The 23,134-nt window shown below is 41.9% G+C and overlaps 1 protein-coding gene across 1 annotated transcript in view; it reads left to right on the top strand.

The window, feature by feature from the left end:
- Positions 1 to 492: 492 nt before the first annotated feature.
- FMC1 (formation of mitochondrial complex V assembly factor 1 homolog) overlaps positions 493 to 23,134 on the top strand; it is a 38,165-nt gene continuing 15,523 nt past the window's right edge. The window contains exon 1 of the mRNA XM_082266548.1: positions 493 to 657. Within this exon, the coding sequence (XP_082122674.1) occupies positions 526 to 657 (132 nt within the window). The 5' untranslated portion in view covers positions 493 to 525. The remainder of the gene's footprint in view (positions 658 to 23,134) is intronic.

The following is a 23,134-nucleotide window of genomic DNA, read 5'->3' as shown; positions in this document are numbered from 1 at the left end:
AGGTGATATCTTCTGAACAGGGGTACAGACAGCAAAACAATTGTTACAGAGGTGTTAACCCTTCCCAATGCTATCCAAAAAAATTAAAAAATATTATTTTGGCTGGAGCTACACTTAAAAAAATGTACCTGTTCCGACTTATAAACAAATTCAACTTAAGAAAAACCTACAGAATCTAGTTCGTAGCCCAGGGACCGCCTGTAGGGATGCGGTGTCCATAATAATCCATTTTAGATTGTAAGCTCTAACGAGCAGGGCCCTCTGATTCCTTTTGTTCCAAATTGTATTGTAACTGTAATGTCTGCCTTAATTTTGTTAAGCGCTGCGCTAATTGCTGGCACTATATAAATCCTGTATAATATTAATAATAATCCATAGGGATCAAAATATACAAAAAAAAAGAACTAAATGTTTAAGTCCAGCAGATGGCGCTCACGTTCCACTGTGTTGTAATATTCACATTCAACTATCGATTACTCATGTCTGGGTTGCATATGTTTGCCTGTGTGTCTGCAGAGGTCAAACATGGCTGCTCTTAGAAGTCCCGTGCACATATTTCGTAGTCTTCTACGAGAATTACGCCACCTACATGGCCCAGAGCGCTACAAAAACGCTGCTGCCTGCAAATACATTCGGGAGCAATTCAGAAAGTACCAGGTAACGTTAATTCCTTATTGAGCTGGCACTGGCAGGCCTCATTTCCTTGATTATTGCCATCAATCTAATATGATTTCAGGCACCAGGAGCTGGAGGAGGGAGGGTGTGTGTGTAGAGATCACAGGAAAGACCTGAGCTGTGTCTTGTTATTTCATAATTCTCAGAGCTGCACAGGAAGTTACAGCAGTGTGTGATTGGGATCCTTTGTAGACTTCCATTTGTAGTAATGCTAGTGTCAGGGTAGTGTGAACTACAAGACTGACTTAGCAGAATTAGAAAAACTTGGTGAAGTAAAAAGGCTTTTTTTTGTCCCTTTACAGAATATTTCACAGATAAGTAGGGGGAGGGGGAGTGAACGATAACCTACATAATAGGTGCACGCTCATCCCCAAGGTGTCTATTGTTTTTGCTTTCCTCCGCTGAACTAATAGAACCCACATTCCACAGATAAATACTTACCAAGATCCGATGCCTGCAGCTTTTATGTATTGTATACATGCCATGCTGCATATCCTGGCCATAGACATCTGTGGGGCTTCATCTCCTGACTACTACACAAAGAACTCATGCACATCGACATTTAGAGTTCATTCAGACTAGCGCGACTTGTCAGCCTGACAAGTCGCGGTCCATTGAGTAGTACAGGACCCGTTCTAATAGGAGCGACACAAGTGGCTCCGACTTAGAAAAAGGGTCCTGTACTACTTTGGGGCGACCTGGGAGCGACTTGCATTGACTTCCATTATGTGAAGTCCCTGCAAGTCGTGCCGAAGTGCACCACGACTTCACAGGTCGCCCCTCGAAGTCGGATCGCGCCAGTCTGAATGGGCTGTCAGAAGCAGCTATTTTTTCTGCCTGGAAATTCCCCTCCATGTTAGCCAATGTGTCCATGCACACTATGGCGTTTTCAGGCATATGCTTCTACAGGCAGGAAAAAACCCCACCAAACTCGCATTTTTTGAGAGGAGCTAGTGCCCCAAAGAGCTCAAGCTCAAAAACGCTTGTTCCAGCATTTTGTTTTAAGAAAATAATATCTAGGAAGGTTTGTGAAAAAAGAAATGCTTATGCAGGCAGAAAAAAACCCCCCACCAAACTCACATTTTTGAGAGTAGCTAGTGCCCCAGTGAGTTTAAGCCCCCGTTCACACTGGGGCGACCTGTGAGGCGACCTGGTCGCCTCACAGGTCGCCGCAGGTCGCCTCCCATAGGGAAGCTGCGGACCCGTTCTGATAGGAGCGACACAAGTCGCTCCGACTCAGAAAAAGGGTCCGGAGCTTCTTTGGGGCGACCAGGAGGCGACTGCCATAGACTTCAATGTTACGAAGTCCGTGGCGGCCGCTCCGAGGTAGCGGCGCGCTGCTCGCACCGCGACCTCGGAGGTCGCGGTGCGAAGTAGCGTCGCCCCAGTGTGAATGGGGGCTTAAGAAGCTTGAAAACATGCAAACATGCTTGTTTCCAGCTTTTGTTTATACATTGGTTAAGAAAATACTATCTAGCAGGGTTTGTGAAAAAAAACAAAAAAGCTCAAAGGAGCTTGAAGAAGCTTAATAACATGCACAAGAGCACAAAAAAGCACAAATGCCTGTAAAAGCAGCTTTTTTTTTGAGCTGCAGAGCGTATGAGCCCTTATTGTCAGCTACCCATGCAACTGCTCAGGTATGAGACATGCATACTTATTTATGTCTCGTACACACGCAACGATTATCGGCCGACCGATCGTCCGAATTTTGTCCAGAGTGGTGTTTTGTTGGTTGGAATGTGCCTAAACTGCACACGAATATTCTTGGCCAACAAAAATCTACTTCAGAAGTGATGTCATGTGCTGGTTTACTTTCCGTGTGTTTTTTCTTCTCTGAGCATGCTTAGTCTTGCTCATCAGATTTTTGTCTGACGAAATCTGTACTGACTGACGGAAAATCGGCCGTTGTGTTGACGGCCAACAAAAATTTTATAGCCTGCACACCAGATTTTATTTGGCCGAAAAGTCGGAGTCGGTTGTCGGAAGCATCATACTAACAAGCCGAAAATCGGACGTTGGCCGAAAATTCACGGCCAATAATCGATGCGTGTGTACGAGGCATAAGGTCCAAGCTGTAGTCAGCATTGAAACCGTGTGATCTTCCAGATCCTGTGCTTGAGCAGCTTTCCTCCTGCACACTGATCACAGTGGGTTGCTCGCTTAGAAATGCACTCATTTATGGAACACCTTGTCATTTTTTTTTTTTCAGCAAATACAAGGATTTATCTGATTGGATGAGGTGGTAGGCAGATGCAGTCATGTCTCCATCTCATCCAATCAGCAAATGTCTTGCATTCATCATTATTATTATACAGGATTTATATTGTGCCAACAGTTTGCATAGTGCTTTACAACGTTAGGGCAAACAGTACAATTCAATACAGGAGAAATCAGAGGGCTCTGCTTGTTGGAGCTTACAACCTAGGAAGGTTAAAAATAATTCAATGCGTTAGAGCTGCAGGATTAAGCATTAAAAAAAATCGCGATCTCGATTCAACCCCCCTCACGATCTTAATCCGGCATTTCCTCAATTCATGTAACAGTGCAGAGCCATTCTCTGCTCAATGCTGTCGAAGAAAAAAAAAAAAAAAAACAGCCGGCAAAGTTTATCACAAAATTGCTTGGTGCTGGGATAAATAGAAACCTTGTATCATTTCCTTCTTTTAGATCAAAGGGATGAACTTCAGTCTGTAAATGAGGTCAGTTTAACCACTTAAAGCACAAGCCTTTTTCTGACAGTTGCTTACAAGTTAAAATCTGTATTTTTTTCCTAGAAAATGACTTGGAACCTCCCAAACATTATATTTTTTCAGCAGAGACCCTAGAGAATAAAATTGCAGTCGTTGCAATATTTTATCTCACACTGTATTCACGCAGGGGTCTTTCAAACGCAATTTTTGGGCAAAAAAATACACTTTATTAAATTAAAAAAAAAAAAAAATGAAAAACAGTAAAGTTAGCCCTTCTTTTTTTTTTTTTTTTGTCTAATGTGAAAGAAGATGATGCTGCACCGAGAATCGTGATCTTTATTTTAAGCAAAAAATATCGCATTCTGCAAATGACGACCGTGCCGAGCAGGCAGCCCTCTGTGGTCAGTGTGCAGAAGGGAAGCTGCTTAGTCACAGGACCAGGAAGATCACTGCTATCGCTGTAGTAGCACCTTCTACTGCAGTGATTGTCAACTTCCCCAGCAGCGTCTCAGGTATGAAATATGCATGGTTACATAAGGTTACCTGGATTAATGTAAATATGCAATAAAGATCAGGCATGGATTTCAGCTTTAAACACTTTTTGAAAAATGGCACAGTGCATTTTAACATCCTGAGGCCCCCTTGCCTGTATGAACCATTTTATGCAATAGGTGAATGCCTTTAAAGTGTTTGTTACCCCAACGTTTCATATTCCTGATACTGTATGTATCAGTTGTACTATGTACTTATATTATAAAGTATCCTGTTCTCTTTGCATTTGTTTCTGTGTGAAATACCTGGGGATCCTGCCAGTCTCTCCTGCTTTCCTATTTCAAACTGACCACCCAAGGCATGAGAGCACATCCATCCCAGTGTGGTCAGTTCCCCAATCCTCTTCTTGTGACCCCATAGAAGCATCGCTGTCTGCTATTTTAGACAGGCAGTGGGGTGCCACCCCCCACTCGCTTGCCACTGGGGCCAGTGGGCCTCCACTGCCACAGCAAAGCCAGTGAGCCTAGGAAATGAGGGGAGAGAAGAGCTGCATATGTGCACAGCACTGGATCGAATGAGGGCTCATGTAAGTGTAAGGGTGGGTGAGGGAGTATACTGATGCTTAGGAATGCATAAAGGTAAAAAATGTTTAGGCTTTATAACCGCTTTAAGCCGGCCATACAAGGATCAAAATCTGTCCGGTTCAGCAGGGACCTTCCTAATTTGAATCAATTTATGGGCACCCTGGTTGTACAGAAATCAATCTACTAATTAATTGACTTCTGTATGGCCTCTTTCACACGGACGTTCCATATGTCCGTAAATCACCCCATCCGTTTGCGGGTGATATATGGACATAATGAATGTCTATGGGATTGCGGATGTCAGCGGATGACCATCCGCTGACATCCGATTTTCGTCCTTTCAGTTCTGTTCCGTTTTTTGGAACGGAACAGAACCCTATTTTTTTGTTCCGTTTAAAAAATGGAACGGATGCAAAATCGCATGTCAGCGGTGTCATCCACTGACATCCGCAATGCCCATAGACATACATTATATCCGTATATCATCCGCAAACGGATGGGATGATATGCGGACATACGGAGCGGATGACATCCGTGTCCGTGAAAAAAAAAAAAAGTGCCGGAGTGGATCGCAATACTAAAGCTAGCCTCTCCGATTTTTCCTCATCGATCAGTGCTGCTGGCTATTTCCCCGGCAGCACTGGTCATTGTATTCTAGCGGCAGGGAAGTCTACCTGCCATCAGAACACAATAGCACAGCACAAGTGTTTCCCTTATCCACATGAAATGTGTGGATGGGGGAATTGGATTGGATTGCTGGTTGAACAAACGAACATAATCAGTGTATGGGCTTCCTTAAGCCTCGTACACACGTACCGATCGTCGGCCGACCGATCGGCCGTCTTTTGTCCAGGGCTGTCCTGTCCGCTGAAAAGTGCAAAAGACTGCACACAAGAATTTTGTCCGCCGACTGCAGAAGTGATGTCATGTGATGGTTAACTTTCCCTGTGTTTTTTCTTCTCTGAGCATGCCCAGTCTTGCAAATCTGCTGATTGTCGGCCGAATTCTGTACTGACTGGCGAACAATCGGCCGTTCTGGTGTTGGCCAACAAAAATTTTAATGCCTGCACGACAGATTCTTTTCGGCCGAAAGTGCTGTCGGAAGCATCATACTAACAAGCCTACAATCGGCCGATCGGTCGTCGGTCGAATATTTACGGCCGACAATCGGTAAGTGTGTACGAGGTTTAAGTCTTACATTGTCACTTTCTGTTAATAAAATGTATGCATTTCCAGTCTGGATTGTTTGTCTTGGCTCAACTAGAGTGGAAGGCTGCAGAAGCTTTAGGCGCCTTTCACACAGGTGGACGGATATTAATGAACATATGTCCGCTGAGCAGACGTATCCGCTGGTGCCATTGTTAATGGGCCTTACAGTGATGAAGTTCACAGTGCTGCCTGCAGGAAGGGGAGAGATTTAAGGAGATAAGACACTATCATTACAAGTTTAACTGTTTGGTGTCTCCCTGGCAGCTCTCCCTCCCCCTCCCTTTTGTGTCCCTTATGTCTGTTTTGTGCCTGTCCTGCCACCTTTCCTGCTTTTATTTTCTCTCTCCCTTATCTATCCTTGGCACAATCTGTTTCACTCTTGTTGCTTCCTCCCATCTGAGCAGCAGTAAACCTTAAAGCTGTCCATGCATTATACAAGTTTCCTTTTCAATTTCCTTTAGATTTACCTTTAACTATGTAGTGCAAGGGCCTGTCTGATTGCATGCGAATTAATTGTATAGGTTTGACCTCATAATATATGGTTTTGGTAAATCTAAAGAAAAATGTATACAAGAAAATTGCATAGTGTATGGACAGCCAAATTGGGCTCTAATGAGAATACAGAATACAATACAACTGAGGCTTTGCAGAGCAGGTTGAGAATGAATAACTGGGTTTTTAACAGTATATGCCCTATATTTAATGTTTACATACAGTAGCTATACCTGCAAAAGGGGCTAACAGCAAGTAATCTATCATGAGAATTTTCTTACTAAAGTTCCACTTTAGGTTCTTGGGCATGGTTATATGGAAATGGCTATAATTGGTCTGTCCTAGAGTCTCTATGTTAAAGTGGTTGTAAACCCCTCCATATACCCAATGAACTGACTATCCTCATGTGATACACAGAGATTAAACAAATTCTCCTATATAAGTTGTACCTGTTTATCTGCATTTTTCTCTTTTCTATATCTGTTCAAAGTCCAGATTACAGAAATTACACTCTGCATAGCTCAGTGAAGAGAGCTCTGATAGTAACAGAGCTGAGGCTGTCAATCTGCTGGAGGTTTTTTTTTTTTGGTGCCAAGAAAATTTGTTAGAAGTGACGCCAAGTAGCAGTAGAACAAATCAGTAAACTGCTATGACATGTCATAATCGAGACAAGTACACACTATAGAGGGATATACTTTTTTCATATTTCATGTCATCTGGGGTTTGGCTTTAGTTTGTAAATCAAGTCCATCTAAATCTACACTACCCTCTACCCAGCTTGACAATGCTGCTGTCCAAAGGTGTCTCTGCTGCTCCTTCTTCCAGAGTGCAGATGTCCTAATACAGGGGGTGTGTTACTGGCTGAATCACCAGGTAAAAACAAAGGAAATAAAGCCTAAATAGAAAATGCATGCAGCAATCACATCTAATGATTGGTAAGCTGCCATTTATTTATTTTATATTCCTAAAAGAGTACTGCGCAATTTAAAACAAAATAAATCAGACCCACACCTCCTATCATGTGCAAACCCAGCAGATAAAAAACACATTCAATACAACATATAAACAATCTTTTTAAAAATAAAATATGTGAATTTCCATGTACAAACAAGTAGCATGCATAAATGTGCATAAGAAAAAAAAATATATATTTGTGATCGGCCGATATCGCTTTTTTATTGCCGATACCCATATTTTGGTCATTGGATATCGGTATCGGCCGATATTTTTGGACATTTAAAAAAGTTTTTTTTTTTTTTTTTTTTTTTTTTTTCACAGGTTCTCTGGTGGAGGAATCTGGGGGTCTAAAAGACCCCAAACCCCTGCTTTACACTTAAAAGCATTCAAAACGCCAAGTTTGGCTGTTTTGAATGCTCGCATTTTTTTTAATTTGCCGCCGAGTACCCGGAAGTGATGTCATGACATCTCTTCCGGGTTTTTTTACATGCGGCTTTGATCGGGTCTTCTCTTTGGCGGCCATGCAGGTAGGATGCCCGGGTGGGACGGGAGACCCGGGCGAGCCGCGGAAGGTGGCGAGAGGGGGGAGACGTCCCCTCCCGCTCCTTGTAGTGACAGCCGAGCGGCTTATACATATCGGCCCCCAATAAATAAATAAAAAAAAAAAATATATATATATATATATATATATATATACTACAGTATATGGCATACAGTATCTGACAAAAGTGTGTACACCCCTCACATTTTTTAAAAATATTTTACTATATCTTTTCATGTGACAACACTGAAGAAATTACACTTTGCTACAATGTAAAGTAGTGAGTGTACAGCTTGTATAACAGTGTAAATTTGCTGTCCCCTCAAAATACCTCAACACACAGCCATTAATGTCTAAACCGCTGGCAACAAAAGTGAGTACACCCCTAAGTGAAAATGTCCAAATTGGGGCCCAATTAGCCATTTTCCCTCCCCGATGTCATGTGACTCATTAGGGTTACAAGGTCTCAGGTGTGAATGGGGAGCAGGCGTGTTAAAGTTGGTGTTATTGCTCTCACTCTCTTATACTGGTCACTGAAAGTTCAACATGGTACCTCGTGGCAAAGAACTCCCTGAGGATCTGAAAAAAAGAATGGTTGCTGTACATAAAGATGGCCTTGGCTACAAGAAGATTGCCAAGGCCCTGAAACTGATCTGCAGCACAGTGGCCAAGACCGTGATTTAACAGGACAGAATCCACTCAGAGTGCTCAGACCATACACCGCACACTGCATCAAATTGATTTGCATGGCTGTTGTCTCAGAATGAAGCCTCTTCTAAAGATGATGCACAAAAAAGCCTGCAAACAGTTTGCGGAAGACAAGCAGACTAAGGACATGGATTACTGGAACCATGTCCTGTGGTCTGATGAGACCAAGATAAACTTATTTGGTTCAGATGGTGTCAAGCATGTGTGGCGGCAACAGGATGAGGAGTACAAAGACAAGTGCATCATGCCTACAGTCAAGCATGGTGGTGGGAGTGTCATGGTCTGGGGCTGCATAAATGCTGCCGGCACTGGGGAGTTACAGCTCATTGAGGGAACCAGAGCATGATCCCCCTCCATTCAGAGACTGGGCCGCAGGGCAGTATTCCAACGTAATGACCCCAAACACACCTCTAAGACGACCACTGCCTTGCTAAAGAATCTGAGGGGAAAGGTGCTGGACTGGCCATGCATGTCTTCAGACCTAAACCCGATTGAGCATCTGTGGGGCATCTTCAAACGGAAGGTGGAGTAGCGCAAGGTCTCTAACTTCCACCAGCCCCCTGATGTAGTCATGGATGAGTGGAAGAGGACTCCAGTGGCAACCTGTGAAGCTCTGGTGAACTCCATGCCTAAGAGGGTTAAGGCAGTGCTGGAAAAAAAATGGTGGCCACACAAAATATTGACACTTTGGGCCCAATTTCGTCTCTTAGGGGTGTACTCACTTTCGTTGCCAGTGGTTTAGACATTAATGGCTGTGTGTTGAGTTATTTTGAGGGGACAGCAAATTTACACTGGTATACAAGCTGTACACTCACTACTTTTACATTGTAGCAATGTGTAATTTCTTCAGTGTTGTCACATGAAAGGCTATAATAAAAAAAATATTTACAAAAATGTGAGGGGTGTACTCACTTTTGTGAGATGCTGTATATGAAAGTGCATTAAATAAAAATATTCAGAAGTTCCGTAGGCATTTCAATAAATATACTCCAAATGTGCTCAGTGTCCAAAAAAAAAATCCTCCTGTGATAATTCAAGATTGAGTAAAAATCAAAACCTAAAATATTGTGATTGCATAAGTGCGCATGCCCTTTTATAAATGGGGATGTAGCTGTGTTCAGAATTAAGCAATCACATTCAAACTAAAGCCCCATACACACAATCAGATTATCGAAAGATCTGTCGTCCGTTTTTTGTGGCATGCTAGTCTGATGTGGAAAGTGAAGAGGTTATTTTTATACAAATTTTCCCGTACGACAGAATTCTACTTCAGAAGTGATGTCATGTGTTGGATTGATTTGTATGTGCTCTTTCGTCTCTGTGCATGCCTAGTCTTGCTCATAAGATTTTTCCCCGTCAAAATCTGTACTAATGAGACGAAAATCGGACGTGTGTTGACGGAGGACAAAAATTTGAATGCCTGCACATCAGGATTTTGTCAGCCGAAAAGTCGGAGTCGGCTGTCGAAAGCACCATACTAACAATCCAAAAATCGGCAGATCGGTCGTCGGACGAAATTTACCTTCCGAATTTCTTATCGTGTGTATGGGCCTTTATGGTAAATAGGAGTCAGTACTCACCTGCCATCATTTAAAGTGCCGCTGATTAGTCCAAATAAAGTTCAGCTGTTCTAGTAGGTCTTTCCTGACATTTTCTTAGTCACATCCTACAGCAAAAGCCATGGTCAGCAGAGAGCTTCCAAAGCATCAGAGGGATCTCATTAGGTATCAGCCAGGAGAAGGGTACAAAACTTCCAAGGCATTAGAAATACCATAGAACAGAGTGAAGACAGTCATCAAGTGGAGAAAATATGGCACAACAGTGACATTACCAAAAACTGGACATCCCTCCAAAACTGATGAGAAGAAATCTGGTCAGTGAGGCTGCTAAGAGGCCTACAGCAACATTAAGGAAGCTGCAGGAATATCTGGAAAGTACTGGCTGTGTAGTACATGTGACAACAATCTCCTGTATTCTTCATATGTCTGGGCTATGGGGTAGAGTGGCAAGACGGAAGCCTTTTCTTACGAAGAATATGAGGAATCTGTTGTAAAGGGGGGCCTTGTGGGGATGCCCACATCCCTAATGCCTATACAAAAGAAGAAAGTATCCCTCTAGGTTGGATTTTAATGGCAAAAAGGAAATTGAAGTGTATATAGTAAAAAGTAATATTTATTCAATGTATCCAAGGTAAATCCAATGTAGAAATAGAATTTCGTAAATCTGGTTTTAGCGATATATTCAGAGGAACTTATTCTCTCTGGAGAAGATGATTTAGGGGGGGATATGATATCCATGTACAAATACTGTACTGGCAACCCTAGCATATGGAAAAACCTATTCAGAGAAAGGGAATACAATAAGACACGTGGCCACTCACTAAAACTAGAGGAAAGGCGGTTTAACCTTAAAATACGTAAGAGGTTCTTCACTGTCAGAGCAGTAAGGATGTGGAATTCTCTTCCGCAAACAGTCGTACCAGAAGGGAGCATCGATAGTTTCAAAAAACTATTAGATGGGCACCTTAAAGACCACAACATACATGGGTATACAATGTACGGTTAACAGCAAACACACACACACACATCATAGGTTGAACTGGATGGACTGATGTCTTTTTTCAACCTCAAAAACTATGTATGTAACTATGTATGTAAGTTCCTGGATCATATTCATGATATGAGTTGGCCTTACTAACAATTTTATTAAGGTTATGTAAGCTGAATTATTCTATGCAGTTAAAAGTGCTTGTTTGGTATTTACACTCCTACCAAAATATGTTCTGTATCAGGTTAATCGGTATTAAGTAAGACGGTTTTCGAGGCAGTCCTTGTCCTTCTTTTTCCCTTTTGTATACTTGTATTTCCTTAAATAAAATAAGATTGAAAAGAAAAAGAATTTGACTTAAAACATACAATAATTGCAGTCCTAATACAAACGCATATACAGAAACAACATGATTCTGCCACTTGTTGAATCTGAATGACGAAAGGAACACTCAGTGCGCTTCGCAATTAGTTTTTTCTACAATCTTCAAGTGGTATATATGTTGTTAGCAGAGCATATATTTCTATAACAGAGAGATATCGTTAAGTACTCGGCACAAAAAAAAATACAGTATGTACATTACATGACATTACCCAAGGATGCTGACAGTAGGGAATATATACAGTGGCATGATGGACTGCATATTTCTAAAAACACAAGAGCGCTGCAATTGTTGCCAGCTAATAGCCACCCACCAATGAAAGGGCACTTGGACATCCACTCTTAGACCACTGGGGGCAACAGAGGAACAGCCTTGCCAGAATTCATATCTAGGTATCAATGTGAAAAAGGATATAAAAAAAAGCATAGATACAAGGAAGTTCTATATAATCAAAAAAGGATTTTCACCTGAAGATGTATAATATATGAGGGCCACATGGAGACTCACTTGATAGCACACATCAAACGATTATTCCCATCAAAGACTCACTGAGTGGGGAATTCCCAAACGGAAAGGAGGAAGAAAATCCGTTGTGTTTGAGCAGAGGTATCGGATGGCTTTATTCTACAAAATATATAGAATGGGCAGTAATTAGATGTGTGTACCTCTGTGTTCTAGGAACATACAAACAGACAATTCCATTGAATGTTGCCACTGAGGAGAAAGGGTTTACAGCACATGCTTCAGAGTAAAAAGTTAAATGGATCTCTGCATGTGTAGATATAATCAGTCAGTATTGGTAGCTGCTTACAAATATAGGTATTCTCGATCTGTACTTTATAGTAACTGCCTACAAAAAAGGTCATCGCGTTGTCCCAGAGCTAAGAAAATACATTTATATATGTATCTACGCATATACAAGGGTATTACTGCCCAGACACAACGAAGGAACATGCCTCTTACACTCTCAGTGGGGAATGACCGGATTATCAGCAGCTGAGTGAGCTAGGGGAAAGGGATTACCTTTTATGCACTCAAGAGGGGAGCTATATCTATTCAGAAAGCTCCCTCCCCTTGATGGATGGCTGGTGGATGTCGCATAATGCCCCCCTGGCTCAGGGGTGCTCCGAGGCGCCGTCCCAGTGAACTGGCTGGGGGAGATGACGACAATTCCCGGGAGGAGAGTCCCGAGAGCCGACGCCCCCAACAGCAACAATGCAGCGTGCCTCTCACCAGATGTGGGGAGGCACTGCTTCCGGAACGCAAAGCGTTCCAAGGTGCTCCACCCACCAACGAATTGATCTAGAGGAATTGCTGCAACATCTCGATCAAACAGAAGGGATAAAGGCAAAAACACCTCCTAGGAGGTAAAAATAGAAATAAATCTGCTAAATTCCCAAAGACAACCTCTGGATATGACGCTGAGCATGTGCACTCCCAACTTCTTAGGTCGACCATGGCGAGGCCTGTTCTTAGTGGAACCTGTCCTGTTAAAACCACTGTATGGTCTTGGCCACTGAGCCGAAGCTCAGTTTCAAGGTCTTGGGAATCTTCTTATAGCCTAGGCCAGTGATGGCGAACCTTGGCACCCCAGATATTTTGGAACTACATTTCCCATGATGCTCAGGCACTCTGCAGTTTAGGTAAGCATCATGGAAAATGTAGTTCCAAAACATCTGTGGTGCCAAGGTGTGCCATCACTGGCCTAGGCCATCTTTATGTAGAGCAACAATTCTTTTTTTTCTCATATCCCCAGAGTTCTTTGCCATGAGGTGTAATGTTGAACTTCCAGTGATCAGTATGCGAGAGTGAGCACAATAATACCAATTTTAAAACCCCTGCTCCCCATTCACACCTGAGACCTTGTAACACTAACAAGTCGCATGACAACGGGGAGGGAAAATGGCTAATTGGGCCCAATTTGGACATTTTCACTTGGGTGTGTACTCACTTTTGTTGCCAGGGGTTTAGACCTTAATGGCTGTTGAGTTATTTCGAGGGGACAGCAAATTTATACTGTTATACAAGCTGTACACTCACTACTTTACATTGTAGCAAAGGGTCATTTCTTTAGTGTTGTCACATGAAAAGATACAGTTGTATTCAAAATTATTCAACCCCCCCCCCCCCCATGCTATAAAGGGTTTTAGGGAATTTAGTGTACATTTGTAATTGTATTGATAAGTCTTCTATGTGGGACAGTGTCAAAAGCCTTACTAAAATCTAGATATGCAATGTCTACTGCACCTCCACCGTCTATTATTTTAGTCACCCAGTCAAAAAAATCTATAAGATTTGTTGGACATGATCTCCCTGAAGTAAACCCATGTTGTTTTTCATCTTGCAATCCATGGGATTTAAGATGTTCCACAATCCTATCCTTTAATAGGGTTTCCATTAATTTGCCTACTATTGATGTCAGACTCACTGGTCTATAGTTGCTCGATTCCTATAGACCAGTGAGTCTGACATCAATAGTAGGCAAATTTAATGGAAACCCTATTAAAGGATAGGATTGTGGAACATCTTAAATCCCATGGATTGCAAGATGAAAAACAACATGGGTTTACTTCAGGGAGATCATGTCAAACAAATCTTATAGATTTTTTTGACTGGGTGACTAAAATAATAGACGGTGGAGGTGCAGTAGACATTGCATATCTAGATTTTAGTAAGGCTTTTGACACTGTCCCACATAGAAGACTTATCAATACAATTACAAATGTACGCTAAATTCCCTAAAACCCTTTATAGCATTGGGGGGGGGGGGGGTTGAATAATTTTGAATACAACTGTATCTTTTCATGTGACAACACTAAAGTAATGACCCTTGTGCGCAGTACTGGAGGCCATATCTCCAGGAGGATATAGATACTCTGGAGAGAGTTCAGAGAAGAGCTACTAAACTAGTACATGGATTGCAGGAAAAAACTTACCAGGAAAGGATAAAGGACCTTAACATGTATAGCTTGGAAGAAAGAAGAGACAGAGGGGATATGATAGAAACTTTTAAATACATAAAGGGAATAAACTCTGTAAAGGAGGAGAGCATATTTAAAAGAAGAAAAACTACCACAAGAGGACACAGTTTTAAATTAGAGGGGCAAAGGTTTAAAAGTAATATGAGGAAGTATTACTTTACTGAGAGAGTAGTGGATGCATGGAATAACCTTCCTGCAGAAGTGGTAGCTGCAAATACAGTGAAGGAGTTTAAGCATGCATGGGATAGGCATAAGGCTATCCTTCATATAAGATAGGGCCAGGGACTATTCATAGGATTCAGATATATTGGGCAGACTAGATGGGCCAAATGGTTCTTATCTGCCGACACATTCTATGTTTCTATGTATTCAGAATGAAATCCTACAAGGACTTCTTAAAGAACCATATGCAACTAAAATTACATCAATTGGTTTTGTAATACAGTAGTAAATGTTTATTTTGTGAATTCTTCATTGACACAATTATTCAACCCCTTAAAGACTACCACTCTGAAGAACAGAGGTTCATTGAAGTGTTTTCAATCAGGTATTGAAAACACCTGTGGATGTCAGGGAGCAGCAATAAAGCCTAATGAGCACCAATTAGGCAGCTTTAAAATGACTGTGATACTCAGCTCCTTCTAGACATTTACTGGTGTGGTTACAAACATGGTGAAGTCAAGAGAATGGTCCAGGAAGACAAGAGAAGAGGTGATTACTCTTCACAGGAAGGGCAATGGCTATAAGAAGATTGCAAAGATGTTTAACCATACCAAGAGACACCATAGGAAGCATCATTCGAAAATTCAAGGCAAAGGGCACTGTTGAAACGCTACCTGGTCGTGGCAGAAAGAAGATGCTGACTTTGACTGCTGTGCGCTACCTGAAGCGTAGAGTGGAGAAAAGTCCCCGTGTGACTGCTGAGGAACTGAGAAAAGATTTGTCAGATGTGGGTACTGAAGTTTCTGGTCAGACAATACGGCGCACACTGCGTAATGAAGGCCTCCATGCCAGAACTCCCAGGTGCACCCCCTTGCTGTCTCCAAAGAATAAAAAGTCAGCTGCAGTATGCCAAAAGTCATATGGACAAACCACAGAAGTTTTGGGATAGTGTTCTGTGGACTGATGAAACAAAATTAGAACTGTTTGGGCCCATGGATCAACGCTATGTTTGGAGGAGGAAGAACAAGGCCTATGAAGAAAAGAACTTCTTGCCTACTGTGAAGCATGGCGGGGGGTCAATCATGCTTTGGGGCTGTTTTGCTTCTGCAGGTACAGGGAAGCTTCAGCGTGTGCAAGGTACCATGAATTCTCTTCAGTACCAGGAGATATTGGATGACAATGTGATGCAGTCCATCACAAACCTGAGGCTTGGGAGATGTTGGACCTTTCAACAGGACAATGATCCCAAGCATACCTCCAAGTCCACTAGAGCATGGTTGCAGATTAAAGGCTGGAACATTTTGGAGTGGCCATCACAGTCGCCAGACTTAAATCCGATTGAGAACCTCTGGTGGGACTTAAAGAAAGCAGTTGCAGTGCAAAAGCCGAAGAATGTGACTGAACTGTAGGCTTTTGCCCATGACGAATGGGCGAAGATACCCGTAGATCGCTGCAAGACACTTGTGTCAAGCTATGCTTCACGTTTAAAAGCTGTTATAACTGTAAAAGGATGTTGTACTAAGTACCAAGATTGAATGTCACTTGGGGGTTGAATAAAACTGATGATGTGAGCACAGAAAGACATTTGTGGTTATTTCATTATAAATGTTATGTTATATTTGTCTGACCTACACGTGCCTCTTTGATTAAATTGTAAGCAGGATGACTGAATGATCAAAATCAATTTAAAACTGGCCAAAACATTCAATTTCATTGGGGGTTGAATAATTTTGAATAGAACTGTATAATAAAATATTCACAAAAATGTGAGAGGTGTACTCCCTTTTGTGAGATACACTATCTATCTATCTATCTATCCATCTATCTCTTATACTGAACAAAATTATAAGCGCAACACTTTTTTGTTTTTGCCCCCATTTTTCATGAGCTGAACTTTTTCTATGTACACAATGCCTATTTCTCTCAAATATTGTCCACAAATCTGTCTAAATCTGTGTTAGTGAGCACTTCTCCGAGATAATCCGTCCACCTCAAAATGTGTGGCATATTAAGATGCTGATTAGACAGCATGATTATTGCACAGGTGTGCCTCAGGCTGGCCACAATAATACACAGCGCAATGCCACATATGTTGCAAGTTTTGAGGGAGCGTGCAATTTGCATGCTGACTATAGGAATGTCCACCAAAGCTGGTGCCCGTGAATTGAATGTTCATTTCTCTACCATAAGCCATCTCCAAAGGTGTTTCAGAGAATTTGGTAGTACATCCAACCGGCCTCACAACCACAGACCACGTGTAACCACACCAGCCCAGGACCTCTACATCCAGCATCCTCACCTCCATGATTGTCTGAGACCAGCCACCCGGACAGCTGCTGCAACAATCGGTTTGCATAACCAAAGAATTTCTGCACAAACTGTCAGAAACCGTTTTAGGGAAGCTCATCTGCATGCTCGTCGTCTTCATTGGGGTCTCGACCTGACTGCAGTTCATCGTCGTAACCGACTTGAGTGGGCAAATGCTCACATTCGATGGCGTTTAGCACTTTGGAGAGGTGTTCTCTTCAGGGATGAATCCTGGTTTTCACTGTACAGGGTAGATGGCAGACAGCGTGTATGGCGTCGTGTGGGTGAGAGGTTTGCTGATGTCAATGTGGATCGAGGGGCCCGTGGTGGCAGTGGGGTTATGGTATGGGCAGGCGTATGTTATGAACAACGAACACAGGTGCATTTTATTGATGGCATTTTGAATGCACAGTAATACTGTGACGATATCCTGAGGCCCATTGTTGTGCCATTCATCCACGACCATCACCTCATGTTGCAGCATAATGCACGGCCCCATGTAGCAAGGATCTGTACACAATTCCTGGAAGCTGAAAACATCCCAGTTCCTGCATGGCCAGCATACTCCCTGGACATGTCACCCATTGATCATATTTGGGATGCTCTGGATTGACGTATAGGACAAGCGTGTTCCTGGTCCTGCCAATATCCAGCAACTTCGCACAGCCATTGAAGAGGAGTAAACCAACATTCCTCAGGTCGCAATTAACAACCTGATCAACTTCTATGCAAAGGAGATCTGTTGCATTGTGTGAGACGAATGGTGGTCACACCAAATACTGACACCCCCCCCCATAACAGTAAAACTGCACATTCTAGAATGGTCTTTTAGTGTAGCCAACCTAAGGCACACCTGTGCAATAATCATGCTGTCTAATCAGCATCTTGATATGCCACACCTGTGAGTTGGATGGATTATCTCGGCAAAGGAGAAGTGCTTACTAACACAGATTTGTGAACAATATTTGAGAGAAACAGGCCTTTTGTGTACATAGAAAAAATCTTAGATCTTTTTGAGTTCAGCTCATAAAAAATGGGGGCAAAAGTGTTGCATTTTTTTTATAATTTTGCTCAGTGTATATAAATATATAATCGTCTTATCTCTGAGACAACGCGCTGACATTTTTTTGTAGGCAGTTATCATATCTGAAGAGATCTGAAGAAGTTTGCTGATTGGGCAAACGAGACGCGTCATCGGTTGATGTCAGAAGTTCCCAGATGGTGAGCCGGATTGCCCTGTGTTTCACCTGAGCCTATGTGCACAGCAGAGAGCGACTACCTGTATTACCTTAATCTGAGAGGGTTGTGAAAACGGTCTTCAAGCAGTGAGTAATGAACTCCCAAATTGTTATCATATAATCTGGTGATTCCTTTTGGGTTCCTGCAAATGACCTCCACCCCATCTTCCACTCACTAGCGGCTTAAGAACACTTAATGAACTGCATTATATACTGGATAGATCTGAATACTTCCTTTATCCAGGTATAAGCAACCACTGTTAATGAATTGCAGAAACATTTTGATTAAAGCAGCAAGCCTTTCCCTTGGGTTGGACCCTCAGATTAATTGGTCCTTTAACCCTTATATCTGAATTGCATTTCTTTGCTTACGGGAAAAGTCTGCAGGATTATCCTTGTACCTCATATGGTGCGTACATCCACACCCATTGGTGAGAACTATTCAGCCTTTTCTGGGAATTAAGGAACTTTATTCATCAATACCACTATATAATTACATTATTACATCGGCTGGTTCTCTCTGGGACTGATTACTAGCCGGAACATCTGTCTTGATTGTAATCAACTTTCACTTCTGGATGGCCCTCCCAATTCCACTACAATAGCCGAGATGAATTGTGGACTTTAGCATCTCTTCCAAGGTTTATACATCGCCCAGGTGATACCTATCGACCCTATATATTCGCCTGATTGTGTTGCTCAGATCGGTTACTGGATATGTGTATCAGCATATAACGTTCTTTTACAGCTGAAGGTGATGCCACCCAGTGGCCGACTCAATATAGATACACACATTGCAGTGTATCATTTCATGATCAGTACCATTTATCTTGCACGGTTGTTTATATTTATAACAGTGTCCTAACATCAATCTGCTGCTTTTCATACACCCGGTTCACCACCTGGGGAGTTTTATTTATTGTTTGTATGTCCCTTGTTGTGATTAATTGCCGCTACATGTGTCAATTTTTACTTCTTTAAATAAAGGTTTTAACTTTTTAAGCCTTATACCGCCTGGGGTCCTTCCCTACTTTTTTGCATAGCAATTAGCTATTCTTTCTTTTGTGACTGGTTAACTTAATCTGGGAATCCCACACTCCTATTCTATTATAGGGGTGAGTAGGTAATGCTATAATCCCCTTCCTTTCCTTTGCCACTCCGGTTTACTGGGGGCTGCTTTTTTGATATCATAAACTACTGATCAATAATACACATACATACATACATACATACATACATACACATATATACATACAGTCAGGTCCATAAATATTGGGACATCAACACAATCCTAATCTTTTTGGCTCTATACACAACCACAATGGATTTGAAATGAAACAAACAAGATGTGCTTTAACTGCAGACTTTCAGCTTTAATTTGAGGGTATTTACATCCAAATCAGGTGAATGGTGTAGGAATTAAAACAGTTTGTATATGTGCATCCCACTTTTTAAGGAACCAAAAGTAATGGGACAGATTAACAATCATACATCAAGCTTTCACTTTTTAATACTTGGTTGCAAATCCTTTGCAGTCAATTACAGCCTGAAGTCTGGAATGCATAGACATCACCAGACGCTGGGTTTCATCCCTGGTGATGCTCTGCCAGGCCTCTACTGCAACTGTCTTCAGTTCCTGCTTGTTCTTAGGGCATTTTCCCTTCAGTTTTGTCTTCAGCAAGTGAAATGCATGCAGGTCAGGTGATTGACTTGACCATTGCATAACATTCCACTTCTTTCCCTTAAACTCTTTGCTTGCTTTCGCAGTATGCTTCGGGTCATTGTCCATCTGCACTGTGATGCGCCCTCCAATGAGTTCTGAAGCATTTGGCTGAATATGAGCAGATAATATTGCCCAAAACACTTCAGAATTCATCCTGCTGATTTTGTCCGCAGTCACATCATCAATAAATACAAGAGAACCAGTTCCATTGGCAGCCATACATGCCCATGCCATGACACTACCACCACCATGCTTCACTGATGAGATGGTATGCTTTAGATCATGAGCAGTTCATTTCCTTCTCCATACTCTTCTCTTCCCATCACTCTGTTACAAGTTGATCTTGGTCTCATCTGTCCATAGGATGTTGTTCCAGAACTGTGAAGGCTTTTTTAGATGTTGTTTGGCAAACTCTAATCTGGCCTTCCTGTTTTTGAGGCTCACCAATGGTTTACATCTTTTGGTGAACCCTTTGTATTCAATCTGGTGAAGTCTTCTCTTGATTGTTGACTTTGACACACATACACCTACCTCCTGGAGAGTGTTCTTGATCTGGCCAACTGTTGTGAAGGGTGTGTTCTTCACCAGGGAAGAATTCTTCGGTCATCCACCGCAGTAGTTTTTTGTGGTCTTCCGGGTCTTTTGGTGTTGCTGAGCTCACTGGTGCGTTCTTCTTTTTTTAAGGATGTTCCAAACAGTTGATTTGGCCACACCTAATGTTTTTGCTATCTCTCTGATGGGTTTGTTTTGTTTTTGTTTTTTCAGCCTAATGATGGCTTGCTTCACTGATAGTGACAGCTCTTTGGATTTCATATTGAGAGTTGACAGCAACAGATTCCAAATGCAAATAGCACACTTGAAATGAACTCTGGACCTTTTATCTGCTCCTTGTAAATGGAATAATGAGGGAATAACACACACCTGGCCATGGAACAGCTGAGCAGCCAATTGTCCCATTACTTTTGGTTCCTTAAAGTGGGAGACACATATTCAATCTGTTGTAATTCCTACACCTTTCACCTGATTTGGATGAAAATACCCTCAAATTAAAGCTGAAAGTCTGCAGTTCAAGCACGTCTTGTTTATTTCATTTTAAATCCACTGTGGTGGTGTATAGAGCCAAAAAGATTCGAATTGTTTATGTCCCAATATTTATGGACCTAACTGTATGTATGTGTGTGTGTGTGTACATATATATACTGTATATAAGAGAGAGATGGATGGGTAGATATCAGTATCACACAAAAGTGAGTACACCCCTCACATTTCTGTAAATATTTTATTATATTTTTTCATGTGACAACACTGAAGAAATGACACTTTGCTACAATGTAAAGTAGTGAGTGTACAGCTTGTATAACAGTGTAAATTTGCTGTCTCCTCAAAATAACTCAACACACAGCCAATAATGTCTAAACCAAGCTCCCTCTCATTGGCAGGCGGCTATTAGCTGGCAACAATTGCAGCGCTCTTGTGTTTTTAGAAACATGCAGTCCACCACTGTATATATTCCATAGGGTCAGTATCCTTGGGTGATGTCATGTAATTTTCATACTTTATTTGCTGAGTACTTAATGATATCTCTCTTTGTTATAGAAATATATACTCTGCTAACCACATATATACCCCTTGAAGAAGATTGTAGAAAAAACTATTTTGAAACGCATTGGGTGTTCCTTCTATCATACAGATTCAACAAGTAGCAGAATCATGTGGTTTCTGTATATAATGTTTGTATTAGGACTGCAATCATTGTATGTTTAAATCATAAATTATTTTTATACATTGGTTTTACCTTGGATACATTGAATAAATATTACTTTTTACTATATACACTTTAGTTTTCTTTTTGCCTGTTAAAATCCCACCTAGGGGGTGCTTATATTTTCTTACGAAGAAAAACATCCAAGCCTACCTAAATTTCGCAAAAACACATCTGAAGTCTCCCAAAAGCTTGTGGGAAAATGTGTTATGATCTGATGAAACCAAGGCTGACCTTTTTTTTGGCCATAATTCCAAAAGATATGTTTGGCACAAAAACAGGACATCACCAAAAGGAACACCATACCCACAGTGAAGCATGGTGGGGGCAGCATCATGCTTTAGGGGCTGTTTTTTCTTCAGCCCCAAAGGGGGGGGGGGGGTGTAGCTTAAGAGCCTACCAGTGAGCTGAGTCCACGCCGGTTGTGCCGTTCAAGGCCTTGTTGGTCCACTTTTTATTAAGGGAAAAGGAGAAACATTGTTCATCCAGGATTCCCATGCAGGGGTTTCAACTATACACAGCAATAAAGAAATAATAGTGAAAAGAAAGGGGTGCGCTAACCTTCCAATTTTGCGGCAGCAATAGAGTTAAAAATGGTGAAAATAGAAAATAGTGTAGTGCGCTCAACAAGAATAAGAAATGCAAATAAATTCACATCTAAATAATCCAAATTGTTGGTGATTCCCACACAATATGAAAAACCTTTAAATAAAGATGTAATGAAAAAATAGTGTACAAATAAACATAAAAAGGCATGTTATCCATAACACATATAGGATGAATAAAGTCCTCAGGTCATTCACACTGATCCCAAAACAGCCAAAGAATGAACTTCAATGAATCAGGAGATCTTCAATCCAGTCATTAATGAATCAATATATTCTTTATATGTGAAGTAGAGGGAGTAGCCCCTTACCAGATAACGTTGCAATGTGAGCCTTAATCGTGAACAAGCACTTCCCACAAGTGAATAAAGTGAAAGATCACCCAAGTGTTAGTGCAAACTTCTTACCAGAAGTATGAAGAGGGTAGACATGAACCAATGTTGATGTATGGATGCGCCGGTTGAAAGGTGTCCAATGGCGGCTCCAATACGTGGACTTAGGGATTCCTCCACTATACCTTATCCAACTCGCAAGCAACTTAAAAGCATCTCCTTTTAATACTTTTCTCATGAACCAGACCCCTGATTCCAGACCCATTACCTTCCTGGGGACTTCCATGACACTAGGGATGCAGGGAGACTCCCTTGCTGAGACTTGAGAAGTTGTGAAGGTTAACAAAACCTCCTCCCAGCTGGAGACTACCACAGCCTGGTGCTCTACTAGAGCGCTGCCAGGTGCTGGACTCGCTCAATTTCCCAGGCTCAGCATCAGTGAACTGCTCTAGATCATTTGCAGTGACTATATCACTTTTGTGGGCCACTGACAAAGTCTCTGCTGTGTGCTTGCCCCTATCTGGTCCTTCTTTCTCATGAGGGTTAACCCCTGCAGCCGCCACTGCACCCCCAGCCACAGGCTGTTCCGCAGTCCCTCCTACTGGCACAGCAGAAACGGTGTCCACCTTATTTTTGTGTATAAAATCCTCATCTCTCATTAAGATAGGCTTTTTACCCAAATCCCTTTTTACCCTATCCCAATCCATTGTATGTGTGCTCCATTCACTGGTACTCCTCAGCACCGAT

This window comes from Pelophylax lessonae, assembly GCF_965119305.1.
Source record: "Pelophylax lessonae genome assembly, chromosome: 8".
Classification (NCBI taxonomy): Eukaryota; Metazoa; Chordata; class Amphibia; order Anura; family Ranidae; genus Pelophylax; species Pelophylax lessonae.
Note: the sequence above shows the minus strand (reverse complement) of the source record. Positions and strands in the feature narration are given on the sequence as shown.